At 48.7% G+C, this 18,531-nt stretch overlaps 1 protein-coding gene across 1 annotated transcript in view; it reads left to right on the forward strand.

Annotated features, from left to right (window-relative positions):
- PLXNA4 (plexin A4) overlaps positions 1-18,531 on the forward strand; it is a 452,832-nt gene that overhangs the window by 25,007 nt on the left and 409,294 nt on the right. The window contains exon 2 of the mRNA XM_049814131.1: positions 4,819-6,082. Within this exon, the coding sequence (XP_049670088.1) occupies positions 4,904-6,082 (1,179 nt within the window). The 5' untranslated portion in view covers positions 4,819-4,903. The remainder of the gene's footprint in view (positions 1-4,818; positions 6,083-18,531) is intronic.

The following is an 18,531-nucleotide window of genomic DNA, read 5'->3' on the forward strand; positions in this document are numbered from 1 at the left end:
TGGCTGTGGCAGGGGACCTGGGGATGTGAATTTGTCTACCACCTTTGGTGGCAGGAGGGTTGTATGTGTCTGAGACAAATGGGGAGATGCTGTCATGTCCCGTGTTCACCCAGTGACACCTTCCTTTCAGGGGCTCTCGTAGTGGGGTTGGATTTGTGCCGGTTGCCAGTACAGGGACATGACCGTGGCTTTTGTGAGGTTGTCAATCAAACCTGAATGCTCCAGCTCTCTATTTGCCCTCTCCCTGTATGCTTCCTCCCAAGTCCTTCCCTCCCTCTCAATTCATAGACCGGTCCTTTGTGTCCTCTTTGTTCCTGATTTATTCCTACTGCCTCAATCAGAGCGGATCCTTCTTGACTTTCTCCACTTGAAAGTTGCTGGGCTTTGAGGGTGTATTCAGCATTCCCTAGCTTTCCTATCTAATAACTCCCACCATCTGAGTTAAAAGAAGTTAAGGAAGTTTCTTCTTCTTAGGCTTTTTTGTACCCAAACTTTTCTTGTCCAGGGCCCCGTCTCTTGGCCATAGGGTTGCATGTTGTAGAGTCTTGGGATCCTGTCCTGGAGAGCCCTGAGCAGAACCAAGCTGCACCCTCCAACTCAGTGGTATCTAATGTTTGCAGGAAACAGTCAACTACAGTAAACAAGTAACCACGCTGTATGGTAGCATCATAAATTGCTGTCCTTCCGGAGGAAATGAGTCCTTAAACCAAATTGTGTGAATTCAAGAAGTCTTATGGGGAATGTGTTATTTGAAAGCCATGGAGTAGGACCCTAGTTCCACAGGCAGGACTGTGGTGTGAGACCTTGTGTGGGAGCTGACTCTGAGACCTCTGACCATCAATGGAACCCTGTCTGAAACAGCTGGATTTGCAAGAAGGCTTCCTCTGCTCCAATTTCATGTCCAGGCTAGGTTCAAATCTGGTGTAGCACTACTTCTGGAAAAAAGAATAATATCTTCTTTTGGAATTGCTATGTGTCGCGAAGGTTGTGTAACACCATAGCCTAACTGTGCTCAGAGAAGGAGGTAGGTAGGGACTCAGCTTTTTTATGTTGTGGGATGATGAACAGACTCATCCAGGAGATCCAGTCTTAAAGAAAACCTTTTAGGGTATTGTTATGACCTGTGGCATCCTCTCAGCAGAGCCACTGCATGTGAAGGGTGCAGCAGAGCAGAGGGACAGCTATTCCTGACAGCAGAAGACAAAGAAGGGTGGCTTTTTGACAAAAGGTCTTTCCCTACAGATCCCTGGGGCTGTAAAGGCTGTGTGACCTTCCCAGGGACCTTGAATGTGCTGGTGAAGAGGCTGTTGTGGCAGGAGCCACGTAGAGCTGCTCAGGGGGACAGTCTGGTCTTGCACAGGAGCCCTGCACGCTGCACGTGGCCATGGCATTGCTGCTGGCCACGTCTCTGAAGGGAAGATGAGTGAGCCTGGTCATTGTGGGAAGGCAGTTTGGGTTTATTTTGGAAATACCCAGCTCGGAGCCTGAGCTCAGACCTCACTGCCTGCTCACTTTGGCCTTTTGTTTATTGTTTTTTTTCTTATAATATAATTAGTCTCTTGCAGACCAAGCAGCTTAAGAGACTGGGTATGTCTATGGCACTGCATTATTTGTCTTCCCAGCTGCTAAGATTTCTGCTATCCAGACGTGGGTAATAAAAAGACATGCATAACCCCCTTTTCCTTGGTGCATCCTCTAAGGGGTAGTACAAACCCTGCTCTATTCTGCAAGCTAAACGTCCACTCCTCCTTGCCTCTGCCCTCTGCTGTTATTTATTAATTAAGCCAAATTATAAATTATAACCCTTAGAGGCTCAAGTACTGATTGGGACTCCAGGACAGAGGGTGCAGGGCAAACAACATGAGCAGATGGGAGAGAAGGAGTGAGTGCCAGCAGTGTACAGAGAGAAAATCCTGCTCCTAGGGTCACTCAGATGGCTGATGGAAGATGTCAAGAGAGCCTCGGGCTCCTGCTCTCCCTGCTTTTTCCCCAGAGGCTGCTCCTGTGCTTGCTTGGTGGCTATCGGTGCTGGCAGCCTGTTGATGCTCTTTCCTCTGCACGGGAGCATCTTCCCCCGTGAGGTTCACTATTTTTGAAGCTCCCTTGTCTGCTGCAAAAGGGACCCCTCATCCAACCTTCCTTTTCTCACTGGGGTCTCTCTGGTTTCCAGATCAAATTTGCTGTCTTTGCCTGGAGGAAGGTTCCCCTCACCATCCCCTTCCTCTACGAGTGACAGTCTCACCTCAAAGTCAGTCACGATTCTCACCCGCTTGGGCCTCAAAGATTTCAAGTCTGGAGTGTATCTCCTCTTATGTTGTGTTGGTCACTTATTTTAATGGGCAGATTTCCTCCTGTCGTTGCAGTTCTCCTCTTGGGTGTTGTGATGACCCTTGGGCAGAGGGCTCCTGCTGCAGAACAGGGGCTGTTCGTTACCTCTTTGGTCTCTGGGTCACGGCAGTTCCCATTTCCCTGTCCTGCAGCTGTGCTGACTCTGCAGGGCTAAGAGGAGCAAAATGTAGTAAAATATAGGGGTGAAACAGATATCTTTTTAGTACTTGAAAAGAAAAATTTCTTCCTAGATCTGTCTAGTGCCTGACCAAACCAGTCTCTGTTAGAAATATGGATCATAACTCATAAGTGACGGGAGCCGGTGTTCAGGGTCGCCACGTGATGTTTCTGGACACAGGACTCAAACAGGGACAGCTTCCCTCTTCTGCTGCTCTCTCAAGGATGGCCTCTTTTGAAAGAGGAATGGTTGTGCGGGGAGAGCTCATCCCATCGCCGCTCTATCTATCATAATAAAGGTTATTAAAGCCTACGTGACCAGCCTGCGTATCCCTGCAGAGCAAATCCTCTCCTGCTCGCAAGACAGTCTTGCAAACTCTGCAGTATAAGCTTGATTTTATTAAATATTTGCTTGACCAGGAAGGCAAAGCAGAACAGGGTAAACACACCTAAAGTAAATGTGAAATGACCTTTGTCCGTCATCTATCCAATGCCTGCGGCTGCTGCGGTAGGGAGGGCAGCGGGAGGTGAAGGTGATCATACAGCAGCTTTGAAATTCTGGCTACTGTGAGAATTTTGAAATATTTGGGGTGGCATAAAAGTGGTGGATGCTCTACAAGCCCAGACTTACCCTTTCCATTATCAGATTCAATCAGTCTACAGGTCAAAAGAAGACAGGATTTCTTCTCTTTATTATTTCTTGAAGTAAATTTTTCAGTTCCACGGACATTGGCAGAGTTGCACAGATTTGAAAAAGCTGTGAATCCAGACCTGTGTCACTGCCACATCTTCCTCCCTGCTGGGATCTGCAAACAGTGATTTTTTTCCTTGCCTTCTACTTGCATGGGGCTGGCTGTCATCACCTTTGCTCAGCTAGTTACACTCCTGATTTCAGCAAAGTCGCTCTGTGAGAGAGGTGATAGGACACTGGCCTCCAGCAGGGGAGCTGGGGTTTGGCTTGTGTCCTTTCTAAAATCAAGAACATTGTTGTGAAATTCTAACCTGGATGTTAAAGAGGGATGGAGGGAGGAAAGACTTGTGTGCCTCAGCCTGGCCGACAGTAACAAGGGTTGTGCAGTCAGCGCTCACCAAGGAGCTTGGCTTGTGGGACCTGAGATGGTGGGATTCCATCTCCCACATGCTCTGTGGGGCCATAAAGGGCCAAAGCTGTTCTTGGTACAGAAGCAGCCACGAAAAAGTGAAGAAACAGGGAGCAGATGGATGTGCTGAATAGGAAGATACATTTGCACGGCACGAGGATGGGGTTTGGTGATGCGCTCACCAAATTACAGAAGCTGTTTGAACCCCATAGGGTTCCCACCACCCTGGTTAAAACCTGGGAGATTTTAAGAGACTGGTGCAAGGAAGCCCTCTTCACTCTCTTTGGAAAGTCACCAGGCTGGTCCCTAGGTCGTTAGTTTTCCTACTTTGTGGTCCTTTAGCCTTTATTACTGCTAATCGTTAGGCAACCCCTTTCTCCTCACTCATCTGAGAAGCCCAGGGGAACTGTATCTCTTTTAGACAGTGTTTTCTTGGCTGTACAGTGGGTGGAGAGCAGTCTCATGGTGAGAGCCCAGGGGACGGAGGAGACCTGGTGCTCGGTTTCCTCCGGGCTTGGCTGCATGCCCTTTGTAGATGTGGCTGTGAGGGCTGGCACACCACAACTCCTACGTCTCTACTCCAAGCTGGACCGGCATGAGGCAGCTTTGATCTGGAAGCCACAGAGAGCCTCTTCAAACAGACCCATTCTGGACCGAGGGCCCCCTGAAACGATGTTAATGTCAGACCAGAGCTGGCTTCTTCCTGGCAAACATCAAGGGTTGCAAAAGAGCTCAGCATCCATCTGGACCTGTCCCTGTAGGCAGGTCCCTGACCTTCTCTAGGCTTCAGACCCTCATCCAGAAGAGCAGGATAATAATCTGTCTCCAGTCCTGTCTTCTTAGATAGCAAATACACAATTGGGTGAAAGCTGGCAGTGCAAACAGCAGTACCGCTTGATGTTTCTACCAGTAGCCTTCTGCACTGCTCTGGCTTCCAGTGAATTTTTGTGCTGCACCATGGGCCACGTGTGTGTGTAATGGAGAGTAAAAGGGTGCCGATTTATTATTCTGCTATGTGATTTCTGCTCTTTCTACCAGCATCTTTTCTTTCAGGAGGGCTCCCTTTGTGCTGGTTTTAAGTAGAGAGCTCAGAGACGAGAAAGGGAGGATTAGCAATTAAATACGCTCTGATGATGGCATGGTTGTGAAGGAGGGAGGAGGAAGGAATACTCCATAGTAATGTACTTTTGTTTTCTTTTCTCTTTGCTTGTAGGACAAAATCTGCCAGGGAATTGGTGTTTTGAAGACTCTTACAGCTTTTAATCCTCGTTCCCTTGGGAATACAAACCTGTCTAACCATGTCACCAGCCATGTGGAAATGGACTTGCCTGGTTTCTCACCTCCTGCTATCCACCACAGTGTCGCCTCTTGGTAGGCAGCAGCCGCTCCATCCAAAGAGGCCCTTCATCACTTTCACTGGAGACCAAGCAGAGGGAAACTTCAACCACTTGGTGGTTGACGAAAGAACTGGGCACATTTACCTGGGAGCTGTCAACAGGATCTACAAACTCTCCAGTGACCTGAAGGTCTTGGTGACCCACCAGACTGGTCCTGATGAAGACAATCCCAAATGTTATCCTCCCAGGATAGTCCAAACCTGCAACGAACCCTTGACGCCCACTAACAACATAAACAAAATGCTCCTCATAGACTACAAGGAGAATCGATTGATAGCCTGTGGGAGTCTTTACCAGGGCATCTGCAAGCTTTTGAGGCTGGATGACCTCTTCAAGCTGGGAGAGCCCTTCCACAAGAAGGAGCATTATCTCTCTGGGGTGAATGAGAGTGGCTCTGTTTTTGGAGTCATTGTTTCTTACAGCAACATGGATGACAAGTTGTTCATTGCCACTGCTGTGGATGGCAAACCTGAGTATTTCCCCACTATTTCCAGCAGAAAGCTCACCAAGAATTCCGAGGCGGACGGGATGTTTGCATATGTCTTTCATGACGAGTTTGTGGCCTCTATGATCAAGATCCCCTCAGACACCTTTACCATCATCCCTGACTTTGACATCTACTACATCTATGGCTTCAGCAGTGGTAACTTTGTCTATTTCCTGACTCTGCAGCCTGAGATGATCTCACCACCTGGCTCCACCACGAAGGAGCAGGTTTATACCTCCAAGCTGGTCCGGCTTTGTAAGGAGGACACGGCCTTTAACTCCTATGTTGAGGTGCCCATTGGCTGTGAGAAGAACGGAGTGGAGTACCGGTTGCTCCAGGCAGCCTACTTGTCTAAGGCTGGAGCCATCTTAGCGAGGTCTTTGGGTGTTGGCCCTGAGGATGATATCCTCTTCACGGTCTTCTCCAAGGGGCAGAAAAGGAAGATGAAGTCCTTGGATGAGTCCGCTCTTTGCATCTTTGTCCTGAAAAAGATCAACGATCGCATCAAGGACAGACTGCAGTCCTGCTACAGGGGAGAGGGGACATTAGATCTGGCCTGGCTCAAAGTCAAGGACATTCCCTGTAGCAGTGCGGTAAGTGAAGCCCCTAAGCACCCAACCTTCACCTCTTCATGTGCTCACAGATCTTAGAGCATGGCTCAACAATTAAAGCAGGGACCAAGGAACTGAGACTGCCTAGTCCCAGTCCTGGCTCTGCCTCCAGCTCACCACACCACCTAATGTAAACAGTTGACGCCTCAGTTTGTTCATGGACGAGCTGAGGAAGGTATCACTTTCTGACCTCCCTAGGCATGCTATGTTTGCTGATGAACTAAGCCAAGGAGCCTTGAAACCTTTAGGAGGCATTTGCCTGTTCCAGTTACTTCACCGTGCAATTCATTAGGGGTGAAATCACATTTTCTTGTGCAGTCTTGGCTCAAACCTAAACCAAAACAGGACTAGATAATGTCAATGGCTTGTGCTGGTTTCTGTGTCTGCTGGTGTAACTTTATTTCCCTGGGATGCAGTTGGAGCAGGATTTGTTCAGGGAGCTTTGTGAAGCCAGGGCTTCGATTCTTCTAGGGCTGAGATGCGCTGGTCATTAACCATCAAAGTCCTTCATCTTCTGGTTTCCAGCCAGCTCTGTGTTGCCACAGCACTGAAAAATTAAGGGCTGGCTGCAGATCAAGGAAGAAATGCTGCAAGATTTAAGGGCAGGATTGGGGAAGAGGCTGGTCTACCTGACCTACAAATGGTCTTAGGAAATGGTCTTAGTTTATTCTGTCAGTTCACTAAAGTGTCATTGCAGAAATCTGCGTCAGCTCCGCCAGCATACGGCTGGCTTTGATACCATGTACAGAAATCAGCATTACAGCCGGCACTGCACCCAGGCTGCTGTAATAGCCGCTTCTCTGGGCTTTGATTTCCTTCCTTAATTAGCTCTTTCAAGTGAGAGGCAAGTTCAAGTCTGAGCAAAGGGAATACGGAGAAACACCAGAGCGCTTTCCTGCCCCATAATCTGAAGGCAGGCAGGGCTCAGGATGTGGGATTTCTCTGGCCTTCCTTTGTATCAAGCCTCCTTTGCTGGGGGATCCCTGCTGTTGTCCCTTTGCAGGACAAGGACGGACCAAGAGGAGCGCAGACAGAAATTTCATTGCAGGGAGACCGGCCCTGCCATACTCTGCCCTAATTCCCCTTTACACCAGTGCCCTCAGCATCGTTGCTTGACCTTGCACTGCTCTCATGCTCCCACACCGAACGTGCAGAGGGACAGTTCCTTCATTTTAGTTGGGATCTCTTCTGCCTAGACCTGCAAAGCTCCCTATGGAGTATTGCACAGGGAGAAAGGCTGTGCCCAAATCTGGCTTTGATTTTTTTTTTTTTTGTTTAGCCTCAAGGCCTCTGCACATTCAAAGAGCTGCCTTTAGATTTAAGCTGGGAGCTTCCCACTGGAGTTTCTTTCCTGGGCTGTTAAGCCTCTCTCCATGCATTTGCAAATCTGCTCTGCTTCTGCTCTGTACTAACATTTGCAATACTGGACCTCTCAAATCAGGAGGTTTGAAACCTGTCACTCACCTAGCTTCTGTGGCTTTAGACAGGAGCAAAAAGGCCAACAGCTTTCTTCTGTCCCTTGGGGTGAGTCCCATATCAAGAAGGCTGATATATCAGACCGAATTTGGAGGGACGGGACTGCAGAGGTTGGGGAGAGGACAAGGAGCCAGGGACTGGATGCTGTTAGAGCATATTTGTGACTGCGTTTCTCCATTGTGCATCAGAGATGCTAATGCTTCTCAGCTGGAGAAAAAGCCTGGAGATCCTTGAATAAAAAACAGGAGTCTGAAAAGTGTAACTAAGTGGGCTGTCCTCTCCTTAAATGAGCCTACTTAGAGCTGCTGGCAAGCCCTGCCTGAGATCAGCTGTGCTGCCCGAGGGAAGAGGTATTAGTGACTTGGCTGCTGTAAGGGTTGCAGAGTCCAGCCGCTAAGCTTGGAAAATATTTGATGGTTGGTGAAGTATTTTGGAGCCTGGATATATGGCTGTGAGGGCCTCGTCTCCTTTGCTGATGTCCTGCTTGCCAGCCAGCCACCACTGCTGCTCTGCCTCTTAGCACGTGTATTTGAAGCAGCTCTAAAACCAATTACAAAGCCATCAGGGAGACTTTCCCTGGTTTTGTGTGGATGTCAAATATTTCTCTGCTGGTGCAAATAGAGGCTTAACCTGTCTGCGATTGAGGCTGGACCTGAACTTCAGCCCTGCTGCCCTGCCTTCAGCAGCCAAAATCCTGCATGGGAACAGATACAGCTGATGTGCCTGGCATTGAGCAGAAGGGTAGAGCTGTGGGAAACCCTCACCAAGCTTTGCGGAAAAACCCTGTTAGAAGACATTCCAGCCCTGCTTTGTGGTATTAACTTTATGACCATGGATTATGGAGCTGGATTCACCGCACTGTCCTCGCATCTTGGTGCGTGGTCGTGTCTGGCTTTTGGTAACAAATATTTTTCTAATAGGGCGATAGCTGACTCAAAGGGGATCCACATGTTAGGATGCCTCTGTTCCTGCCTTGGTGCAATGCTTGCTCAAGGCCACTTCAGGGCAAGAGAAGTCTCTTGGGGACCATTCCCAGCACAGCTCTCCTAACCTGCAATACGCACACAAATAATTACAGGGATGTGGGGGAACGGTGCCCTTGGCCGGAGCAGTACGATGCAGAGTCGGCAGCTTCTCTGGTCAGGCAGCTTTGTTGGTGCAGCTGGAGCTGGGAAAGTCGAGGTCAGGTAGGACCTGGCAGCAAGCTGGGCTGGACCCATTGCGTCTCACGGTCAATGTGCAGCAGGAGGCATTGGGTCTCCAGATGTCCCGCGGGGTTGCATGTCCCGGAGACTTGCCCTGGTCTGGTTTGCAAACCCCACGTGAAGGCAAAGGACAGAGACAGAACTGTGTAGGAGCCTGTGCTTCTCTCGTGCCAACCGCGTGTGCGTGTTGCAGATGTTAGCAGTGTGATAGAAGAATTTCCAGAATGGGAAATAATAAAAGTCCAGAGATGAATGGAGGATCCTCAGTGTTCATTCCTCCCATGTCCCTGTATTATAGCTGTCCTCCTATTAATCTTCAGCATAAATCAGGAAAAAATGATGGATTTTTATGTCTGGGCGGTTGATTTGCAAATTGGCGATGTTCACTCAGGTGATGAACAGTTCCAGGTAATACACCTCTGGTTCTCCTCTCTGCAAATACAGGATAATAACTTATATTTAAACAGTACACTTGACCCCAAATGCTTAGAAATTCATATAATGAGAGAAAAATGAGGCTGGGAAAAAAGAGTCTTATGAGGTCATCTGATTTGCCCTTCTGCCCTACTTATAACATTTCTGACAGATGTTTGTCTCACCTGTTCTTAACCTCCAGCGACAGAGAGTCCTCTCTCTCCCTACATGATCTGTCTTTGCTGGTAGGAAGCTTTCCCTCATGTCTAATCTAAATCTGCTTTCCTGATACTGAAGCCATTCCTACTTGTAGAGCCACAGAGAGCACCCTCATCCCCTTTGGCTATCTATCACCAAAACGTGACCAGTTAGGTGGTGCAGCGTGGTGTATCGATGTACGGAGCGGGGGGAGCGAAGCTGTATGGATATGCAGGGTGTTGGCAGAAGGAAGGGCTGTTCTGGTGGGAAAAAATAGGCTGCTTAAACCAGAAGACAATCTTCCTGTTGGATAAAGGCGGCCATGGTTTAAATATGTTTTATAAACTTTGTAATTAACAGTTGATACAGTTGGGAAATGCTGGATTTCTTTAAAAAAAAAAAAAAAAAAAGCCATTTGGGAGGAGGAGGGAGATGTAAATGGGCCATTTTGGTACAGGACTTGATCATTGGGGGATTTGTTGATTTTCATTACTATGGAATAGGATTAAAAGTAGGTGCATTTTGAAGCCCAGTGACAATTCCACTACTGGAATGCTCAGTAGTGGAGGCAGGGAAGCCTTCCCCTCTACCTCGGGGAGCAAGCAGGTGAACTGCTGTGTGGGACATACAAGCATGGATGAAGAAGAGGAGGGTATTGGAGACTGACCCCAAAACAGCATGGGGGTGCCAGGGCCTGCTGGGGAGATGCGAGAAGAACAGGATCCTCGCTGGAGCTTTGGCCTGCAATGAAATCCCAAACACGGTGTTGCTGGCATGCGATCCGGGCTGTCAGCTTAGGAGCTGGTTGCAACCCAGGGCTGCTATCCTGGGAGACCCTGGTCTCTTCATCAGCCTGATCTGCCTCACAGCATCACCTGCCACTCTGCAGCCTAACAGACTCCAGTCCTTGAAATGAAAAGGTGTCACCTCCATTGCTGTAGCTTTTACCGGATACACAGAGCAAATATCTGTCCAAGATAATCAAAGTGTCTGTCCCCAACTATCGCCTGGCTTCTGCCTTTTGCCGGTATTTTCTTTTCCTTTTGGCAGGAAATGGAGTTTGACTGTTTAAATTACTGTATTCAATCTCTTCCTGTTTTTCATGGCAGCGCTGTCACTTGGGGGAGAAAAGAAATGTTTTTGAAGCTGACCAGCCAACAAAAGGCCTTGTGTAAAGAGCTGGGCAATATTTTTCCAACACTTTGCTAGCCGAGGGCAGGCGAGGTGGATGTTTGGGACCTGAGTCATTGTCTGACAAGTGACTTGGTTATAAAGGCTTCCTGTGCTTCTGATGCTTCGTGGCAAACCTAAGTCAGTAAATCCCCCAAACATCTTTGCAGATACCGGTGCCTAGATCCCTGAGAGTCCTGCATCTCCTCCATACATCTGTTCCTCAAGTCGACTCTGCTCTCCTGCTCCCTCCTGCTTTCCCTGCATCCCCCCTGCCCATCCTAGATGCTTGATGCCCACCAAGCAAGCACTGCTGTACTCACGGGGTTTAGCTGCACACAGGAGGAGGCTGCGGAGGGCATATTGATGGTTAGCCATTCCATGGGTGGCTGTCAGGCATGTCTGGATGTCAGTTGGGTGCACAGGCGTTTTGCTTTGGCAGCGTGAGCGCCTTGCCCCGGGGTGAATGCTGCTTGGTCCTTGGGGTTGATCCATGGGCTCTCTTCTGCTCCATGCCACCAGGTTAGGAAGGGCCATTTCTAACTCTGGTGGTAGAAGGGCTTTGTGTATGGTATGGGACAGTCAATCTGACTCCTGGCAAGGTCACTCTTGGTGATGGAGTGGCCACAATTTTCCTATAAACAGCCTCTTTCATGATTTTCCTCTTCCTCCCAGGGCTTGCATTTGTCATCATTGGTGTTAACAGGACACAGGTCTGACAGAGCATCTCTGAGACAGCAAGATGGGAAGCAGCATTACCCTGGTTTTACAGGAGAGTTGGCTAAGGCACACTAAAACATAACTTGCAGTGCAGTTGCAGCTCAGAGACTCCAAGATCTTAGTGCTGTACCCATGTTCCCAATTGTTGCAGGAAGAGGGAATTATGATCCTTGCTATTGTGCTCCTCTCTATCACATGGGACAGAAAACCAGAAGGACACGGGCTGGAGCTGCTGGAAAGAAGGTGCATTTCAAGGAAAAAATCACTTTACAAACTAAAAAGCAGGGATTGTCATCCCTATCTGTCATTTCTCCCATCATTTTCCCTTAAAAGGGAAGGGCTGGGGTGAAAGTGAGTGTTAACTTTTGCTTAGCCCTTGGGAAGGGGAATGTGTGAAGGGAGGTCCATGCAATACTGCTGCTTTGACATTTTGGACACGCAGCTCCTGCCCATTTCTCCTGGCTGGGTTGGCCGGTACGTGAGCCTGCTACTTTCCCAGGGGAATGACTCAGTCACAGGAATGAGCTATCAGTTTCATTAGACCTCACAGTGTCACTGCTTGCCGGTCGGGCTATCCTAAGTAAATCTCCGCAGGGGTCAATGCCACTCGTGCTTGCACAATAGGTCTTTTTGTCCATCTCTACTGGACAGACCGTGCACAAGAGTTTCGCGTACATGTCTTTACTCCAAATTATACAGGCATATGTTTCTGATCCAAAGGGCTCATGGTCAGTTGAGGTCAGTTCTTGGTCAACTTTTAACAGTGCTTTTTCTTCCTCTGAAGATGCAAGCAAGAGCAGGAACCAAAAAAAAAAAAAAAAAAAAAAAAGACACAGTGCAGTCTGTGCAAAGGCAGTAGCCTCAGAAATACGGTAATGCCTCTCTGGGAATGCTCACTGGAGACTCAGAGACGGAGCAAACAGGCTTATTACTGCCAGATCTGTATTTGTATAATTGGTCACATCAGTTTGTGTTGGATGGGAGTGTGTATGCATGTGTGCGGAGCGTGTTGTCGGAGGGACTTGCTGAGCCCAGCAACTTTGATAAGAGGCGACCAGCATCCTCTTGCTGATGCTGGGAGCTGGAGCGGATGGAGGGCTTAACTGGGAAGGCAATATGGGCAAGGGGTACGGCGCTGACTTAGGGTTTCTGCAGCTGAGCTCTGCGATTTGCAAATCTCCCCCATGCACCTTCCCACTCCTCATGTCTCCATCTCCAGCAGGCCTGACCATCACCTCCCCTGCAAAGCTGGCTGTGCTCTGGGATAAAAGACACTTCATCAGGGAGAAATGTCATATTATATCGCTACGTGAGGCAGCTCAGGCAAAAGTGGAGCGGGGAGCTCTCTCCAGCGATGTGGATGGTATTTCTCATGATTATTGTCAGTGGTGGAAGTGACCAGAGATGCCTGGGGCCATGCTCCTCAGGCTAATGGAGAGCAGCCGAGTTCAAATCTCCACTGCTCCGAGCAAGGTCCTGGCCCCTCTGTAACTGGAATTAGGAAAGTGTCCCCACCTCTTCCTCTGTGAGGTGACCAGCAGGCTCATTAACTAATTAGCACTAATTCATTGATTAGCATGCCTAGTGTTCATGCTAGGGACACGAGGGTTAGGGTCTGATGGAGTTGCAGGACCAAGACCCTCCTGGGTTTTCCCTCGATGTACATGCCTATGGCTGAGCAGTGCTGGGTGAGCACTACAGGACTTCTCCAGCGTTGGCAAGAGCTCTTAGTTCAGCCTGTGTATAGCTGCTGGCAACATCCCAGTCCTCTGGACACCCTCAAAAGCCCAGAGCTTATTCAAGTGGGCATGCATATGCTAACCTGGCGAGAGCTCATTTGCAGGGGCTTCTCAGGCACCACGTGGGTTCATCTTTGCTTTTTCCTCGGTGGTGGTCCTTCTTCCCATGTGCCACCTCTCTGCTTTCAGCCAGCAGGGATAAGGACACTTCCCTGCCTCTGTAAAGTGCTCTGCACTCCAGGCAGGAAAAAAAGTGGCTTTGGAGCCCTGGGGGAGAGAAAAACAAAAAATCTTAAGCACCTACATCAACTGAAGCTTGCACTTAAGGGCTGTAAACCAGGGCCTAATTGCACGGAGAGGATGATTGCATTTGAGGTATTAAGTACGTTCCTCAGTATTAAACACCTGTCCTTGAAAGGAGACTTCCAGATCAGTGTGCATGCAGAAATAATGCTGTCGGTAATTAATTACCTTCTTATCACCCCCCCACCCTCCAACCTCTCCTTCCCAAATCCTCATTGTTTATCCTGGGGGAAAAAGAAAAAAAAAGCATGCGTTGGAAACAACCTGCTTCTTCCCAAGAATAAAACAAGAGGAAACCCTCTGCCTTTAAGCGGCCGGGTGCCAAACCCACGCACAGCACTGTTCTCTCGTGTCTGATTGACCCCGCTCGCACAAAATGTTCATTGAGGATGAAGCAGGGCCCAAGGCTGCTGAGTCGCTGTTGTGTCTGAGGTATTTCAGGCGCAGCTCCCTCCCCCCCATCAGCCCCAGCTCTGGACCACGTTGGCTCTGCCTGAGCAGCTCAGCATCTCTCAGCATCAGCCCCACGTCCTGGTGGACCCCAGAGAGCCTGCAGGTGAGCAGGGTGCCAACTTCTCCACCACTGCTTGTGCCATTCGCCTGCACTTCTTGCCACAAGGACAATTAGGTTTGTTTCTGGGAACTAGACTTTGCTGCTTCCCCTGCCAGTGACCCAGGCTGTTTTCTTCTGTGGTCGAGCCCTGCGGTCGCCCGTGGCTCAGCTTTGCATTTTTGGAGGGCTCCATATGATCTCCTCGTATTCTCTTCCACGCTGGGAGATCAGCTACTTCACAAACTTGATCTCGTATTGCCTCGCCAGGAGGTCGCCTTGCGGGCCAATGGAAATGCTTGTGCAACATTTTTTATTTTTTTTTTTTTATAAAAAAAAGCAGCAAGCAAAACCCAGCCATCCTGGAAAAGCCAGAAGCAAAGCGACTCCAGCCTCCTTCGTGAGCCCGATGCTATTTAAAGCACCTCCGGACTGGGGGCAGCTGAGCGTGGGAGTTTGTACAATAACCGTTCTGTTGAGGAGGGGGTCGAGGGTATGCTGCATTCAGCATTACTTTCAGGGCTAAATCCTGCACAGACCCTTTCTTGCTTGCCTAATGCAAGTGTAGCTGTTGGGGTGAAAACAGTGCAGGGTCTGTCTTAGTACTTGCAGAATCAGTGAAGATGTTGAACCTCTGGGAACAATCTGGTACACATGTCTATTTATTTTATATTCCAGCACACACATAATGTAAGACTTTCCCCCCACTCCCTGAAATAAGCATGTTTATTTATCCAAATTGCATGGAAACGTAGGTCCCCGTTATACCAAGAAGGAGAATACAGATGTTGGAAAGGTCCATCTGGAAGACTGGCTGGTGTGAAGATGGAGATGAGAAAGGCTGTTGTACCTACAGAGAGATATCCAAATCTCATCTGACCGTATTTCTGCCCCAGCCACTCCCAGCCCGGCATCAGCACGACTGTGCTAGCGTGGGATATGGTTTTGCTGTAAGTTTACTTGAGAGGCATTTTATTAGCACTGGCCCAGTCTTTGGGTAACACGACAACAGCTTTGGGACAAAACGCGGTGTTTGCAGAGCCAGCGTGGGCCTGGCTGGGTAGGTAAGTCCAAGTTTGGGATGGAGCTGGGGACCTGGGTTTCCCGCACACATCTACCTCCGAACCCTCCTTCTCTTCAGCTCTGCTTTGTTGCACAGATAAATGTCAGTAAGTGGATGAATGTGGCTTGGTGAAATGCAGACCTTTTTTACATCTTTCTCCTGCCGATAACTACACAATACGCAGGACCTAACATGTTCCCTGTGCCACCAGCACCCAGTTGCTTCAATTGAGGAGCTAGTAAGCATTGCAGCCCCAATGTTTTCTGCTTTATGGTGCAGATTCTGACAATATTTAAAATATTTAAAGAAGTAATTGAAACGCAGGAAAGGCAAGACACCCAGATATGCATGCAACTAAATGGTAACACCGCAGAAAGACAGAGAGACCTCTGTTTCCTCCATGCAGTATTGGAGCTGGCATAGCTGATAGAGCATGTGGGTGACATTAGATCAGTAGGAACAACATCGTATTTTCCCAGTTTCAATGTCATTACCCCGTCGTTGTCAGTGTTCCAAAATATAATAGGATTTGTTCAGCTGATTTATCCTGTAAACAAGCGATATTAGCCAGGAGTGTATTTAGACACACAGAGAGAGTGGGAGAGGCAGAGTGAGGGAGCGCACAGAAGGGAATAATAAAAATGTACTCCTCCTAATGAGGGAATGACCCAGCACTTATCAATGGGTTGGGGCTATTGGTCAGGATCCTGCGCCAAGAAACACAGGGCTGTAATTGTAATGGTCTCCCTGCTTCTGAGGGCCGGCTGCAGCCTTCCGCTTGCACAGTCCCGCTTTCAGACGCAGGAGGAGTGGGAGCTTAATAGCTTGAGTGAATTTAGACTCGGCTGACACAAGTGCTCTGAATTCCTCAAGTACCGAGATCTGCCCAGATAGACGCAGAAAATGGGAGATTTGTCTTTTCAGGGCTCGAGTGCTTTAATTTGTCGTTTACACCGATAACCAGGCTTCTTTAAATTCATTTTCTGTGAGATGATAGCACCAGACACAACTCCGTTCTCCCTGGTACAGATGCGCAGCCCTGGAGCTCGCCACGACTCTCCGTTGTTTGGTGAACAAGCCGGGGCCTCTCGTACCCAGCCGGGCTCTCTCAGTTTCCCTGTGCTGAAAAGCAACAGCACATACATGTCGTTCATTACAACACTTAGCTTACCTTTGCAGGACCGCGGTGAGGCTTAATTAATGCTTTTAAGCGGCCCTGGGATCTCCGGGTGAAGGTGTTGCTTGCATGCAAAGCAGCGCTGCTGTTTAATTTATATAGCGCTGTTGGTGCGCGTGGCACTTTGCAGCCCAAATGATAATTTTGTCTGTGTAACAAAATAATAATTACAGTAATTGTGATTCAGTGGAGAATCTCTCTGGTGGTGCGGGCGTAGGGGAGGCAGCTGGACTCTATCCGGCAAGGTGCTGGTGTGCGTCACTGGAATAGGAATGAGGGGTGCCTGGCAGCTGCCAGAAATGCTCCAGAAATGTTGGTTTAACCATTTTGCTGCCAGGAAGTATTGGGAGGTAATGGGCCAGGAACGTTGTCTGCAAAGAGGAGGCTCCTACACCCTTCAACGTTGTATGCAACAGGCAGCAACGATATTGTGGAGACTTTAGACAAACCCTGCAGCGTGGCTGTTGTGTCCATCTGGTGAAGATGGACACGAGAGTTTGTGACCCGGTGTTATGGGTTTGTGTGGCACAGGGGTTTTTTTTTGGTAGCCGGGGAGGGTCGGCAGGGCTGGCTCCTGTCAGAAGCTTCCAGAAGCTTCCCCAGCTCCAAGCTGGACCCGCCGCTGGCCCAGACATCAGTGGTGGTGGTAACACCTAGGGGAGAACGTACTTAAGAAGGGGAACCTGCAGTGACCCACCATCCTGCCTTTATATTTTCTCCTCATCCCACCGTGGTCAGGGCAGTGAGTGAGCGGCTGTGTGGTGCTTTGTTACCGGCTGGGCTTAAACCACGACACCTGGGGAAGGGAATGTCTCTTGTTTAGGTGTCTCTGTTCGATGGATGTGCCTGAGAGAAACGCATGTCGTGATAAGGGTGCTCAGGATTATGGGGCACAGCTGATAGAGGACAGAGCTCCAGTCTCTTACACCTCTTTCATCACTGCAGTTGATGTTTCCAGGAATTTGTTATGTAGACAACCTTTGGCCAATCACGGAAATGTGACATCCTTTAGGATAAAATGCAGCAGCTGGCGAGCACTTCCCCTTCTCTCAAAGGTGTCTTTCTGCCTACATAGAAAACCCTTTTCACCTAAGATTCTCTCTCTGGGACCCTTCCTCCCCATCTCAGCTACAGTAGCACCAGGGGAAGTCAGTGCTTCTGTGTTTCAGGTGCGTAACACAGCTTTGCTACTGGAATATGTTCTTACAGAAGAGCTCCAGCAGCTTATTTGATCAATACTTCACTTTTGAAAAATCCCTAAATGCTTATTTACCCAATAGACCATGGCAGTTTCAAAGGCAGAGTCTCCACACTCAATAATCTCTTCTTTTTGGGGTGTGAAAAATTTTAAGTGAATTTTTTAAAGCTCATGGAAAGCACTGAGCTGAGAGCCACAGAGATCATATTCCTCTGTTTATCCTTCAGTGCCTCATCCATATGATCCTCCAGCCTCTGAGCCAGCAAGAGGAAGTTTATGGGACTGCAGAAGAACTCAGCTTCCTTTTGCAGTCACATTTGCTGCTCTTCAGGTCCCATCCATCCTTCTTGTTTGTAGGTACAGTTGTGAGGGGATGAACCTCAGTGACCACACACCTCGGGGATCTGATTTTCACCCCAGCTGCGTGGCTTGGTGTGCTAATGTTGATATTTGGAATTGTAATCCTGGAAGTTTTTTTGAGGGGATGGAAATGATGTATGCAAAAGGTAGATTTGGCTGACACAGCGATGGTGTTTGGGATGCGAAGTCCTCCATAAATGGGGGTGTTTGTACTGTCTCAGTCTGACACTCCGCACTGCTGCTGGACGTACTGGCCCTCTTCCCTGCCTGTATCAGACCCTTGGGGTCTAACCAAGGCACTTGAAATATCGCTTAAGTTAAAATATCCAAACATAGAGAGCGTAAATATCCCACTGAAAAATATTGCCAGGTATCTGAGTCTGTTCTGCACTTCACCTTGTTTATCTTGACATAGGGTGACTGTTTCTCCTGGCAGACGCTTGGAGCTGAAGTTGACACGAGCTGAGGGGTACGGTGAAGCTGGTATCAGTACACCATCTGCCAGTAACATAGATTCATTAACCTGCTGGTGTTTCAGGCTGGATCCTTAATTGCATCTTCACTTGTAATGGTAGGAATGTCTTCTATGCAAGTGACCAAGAAGCAAGTATGTTGTTTTGCTGAGGACAGTCTTGCATGCTTGATATCTATGTCATGTTTCTCTGAATAGTCAGTCTTGGATTTTCCTTCATGGTGGCACGAACTGTTTCCCTCTGATAGCCCAGTGCTGCTTCCAGAGCAGAAATGCTGCTGCTGACCAGTCCCGTGCTGGTACTACGGCAATGTTTGTAGCAAAAGTGGGAACGAGAGTTTGAGAATAAGGCACGGGCTGAAAGGCAGTTGCTGCTCACTAGCTCT

Source organism: Accipiter gentilis, chromosome 11 (genome assembly GCF_929443795.1).
Source record: "Accipiter gentilis chromosome 11, bAccGen1.1, whole genome shotgun sequence".
Lineage (NCBI taxonomy): Eukaryota > Metazoa > Chordata > Aves > Accipitriformes > Accipitridae > Astur > Astur gentilis.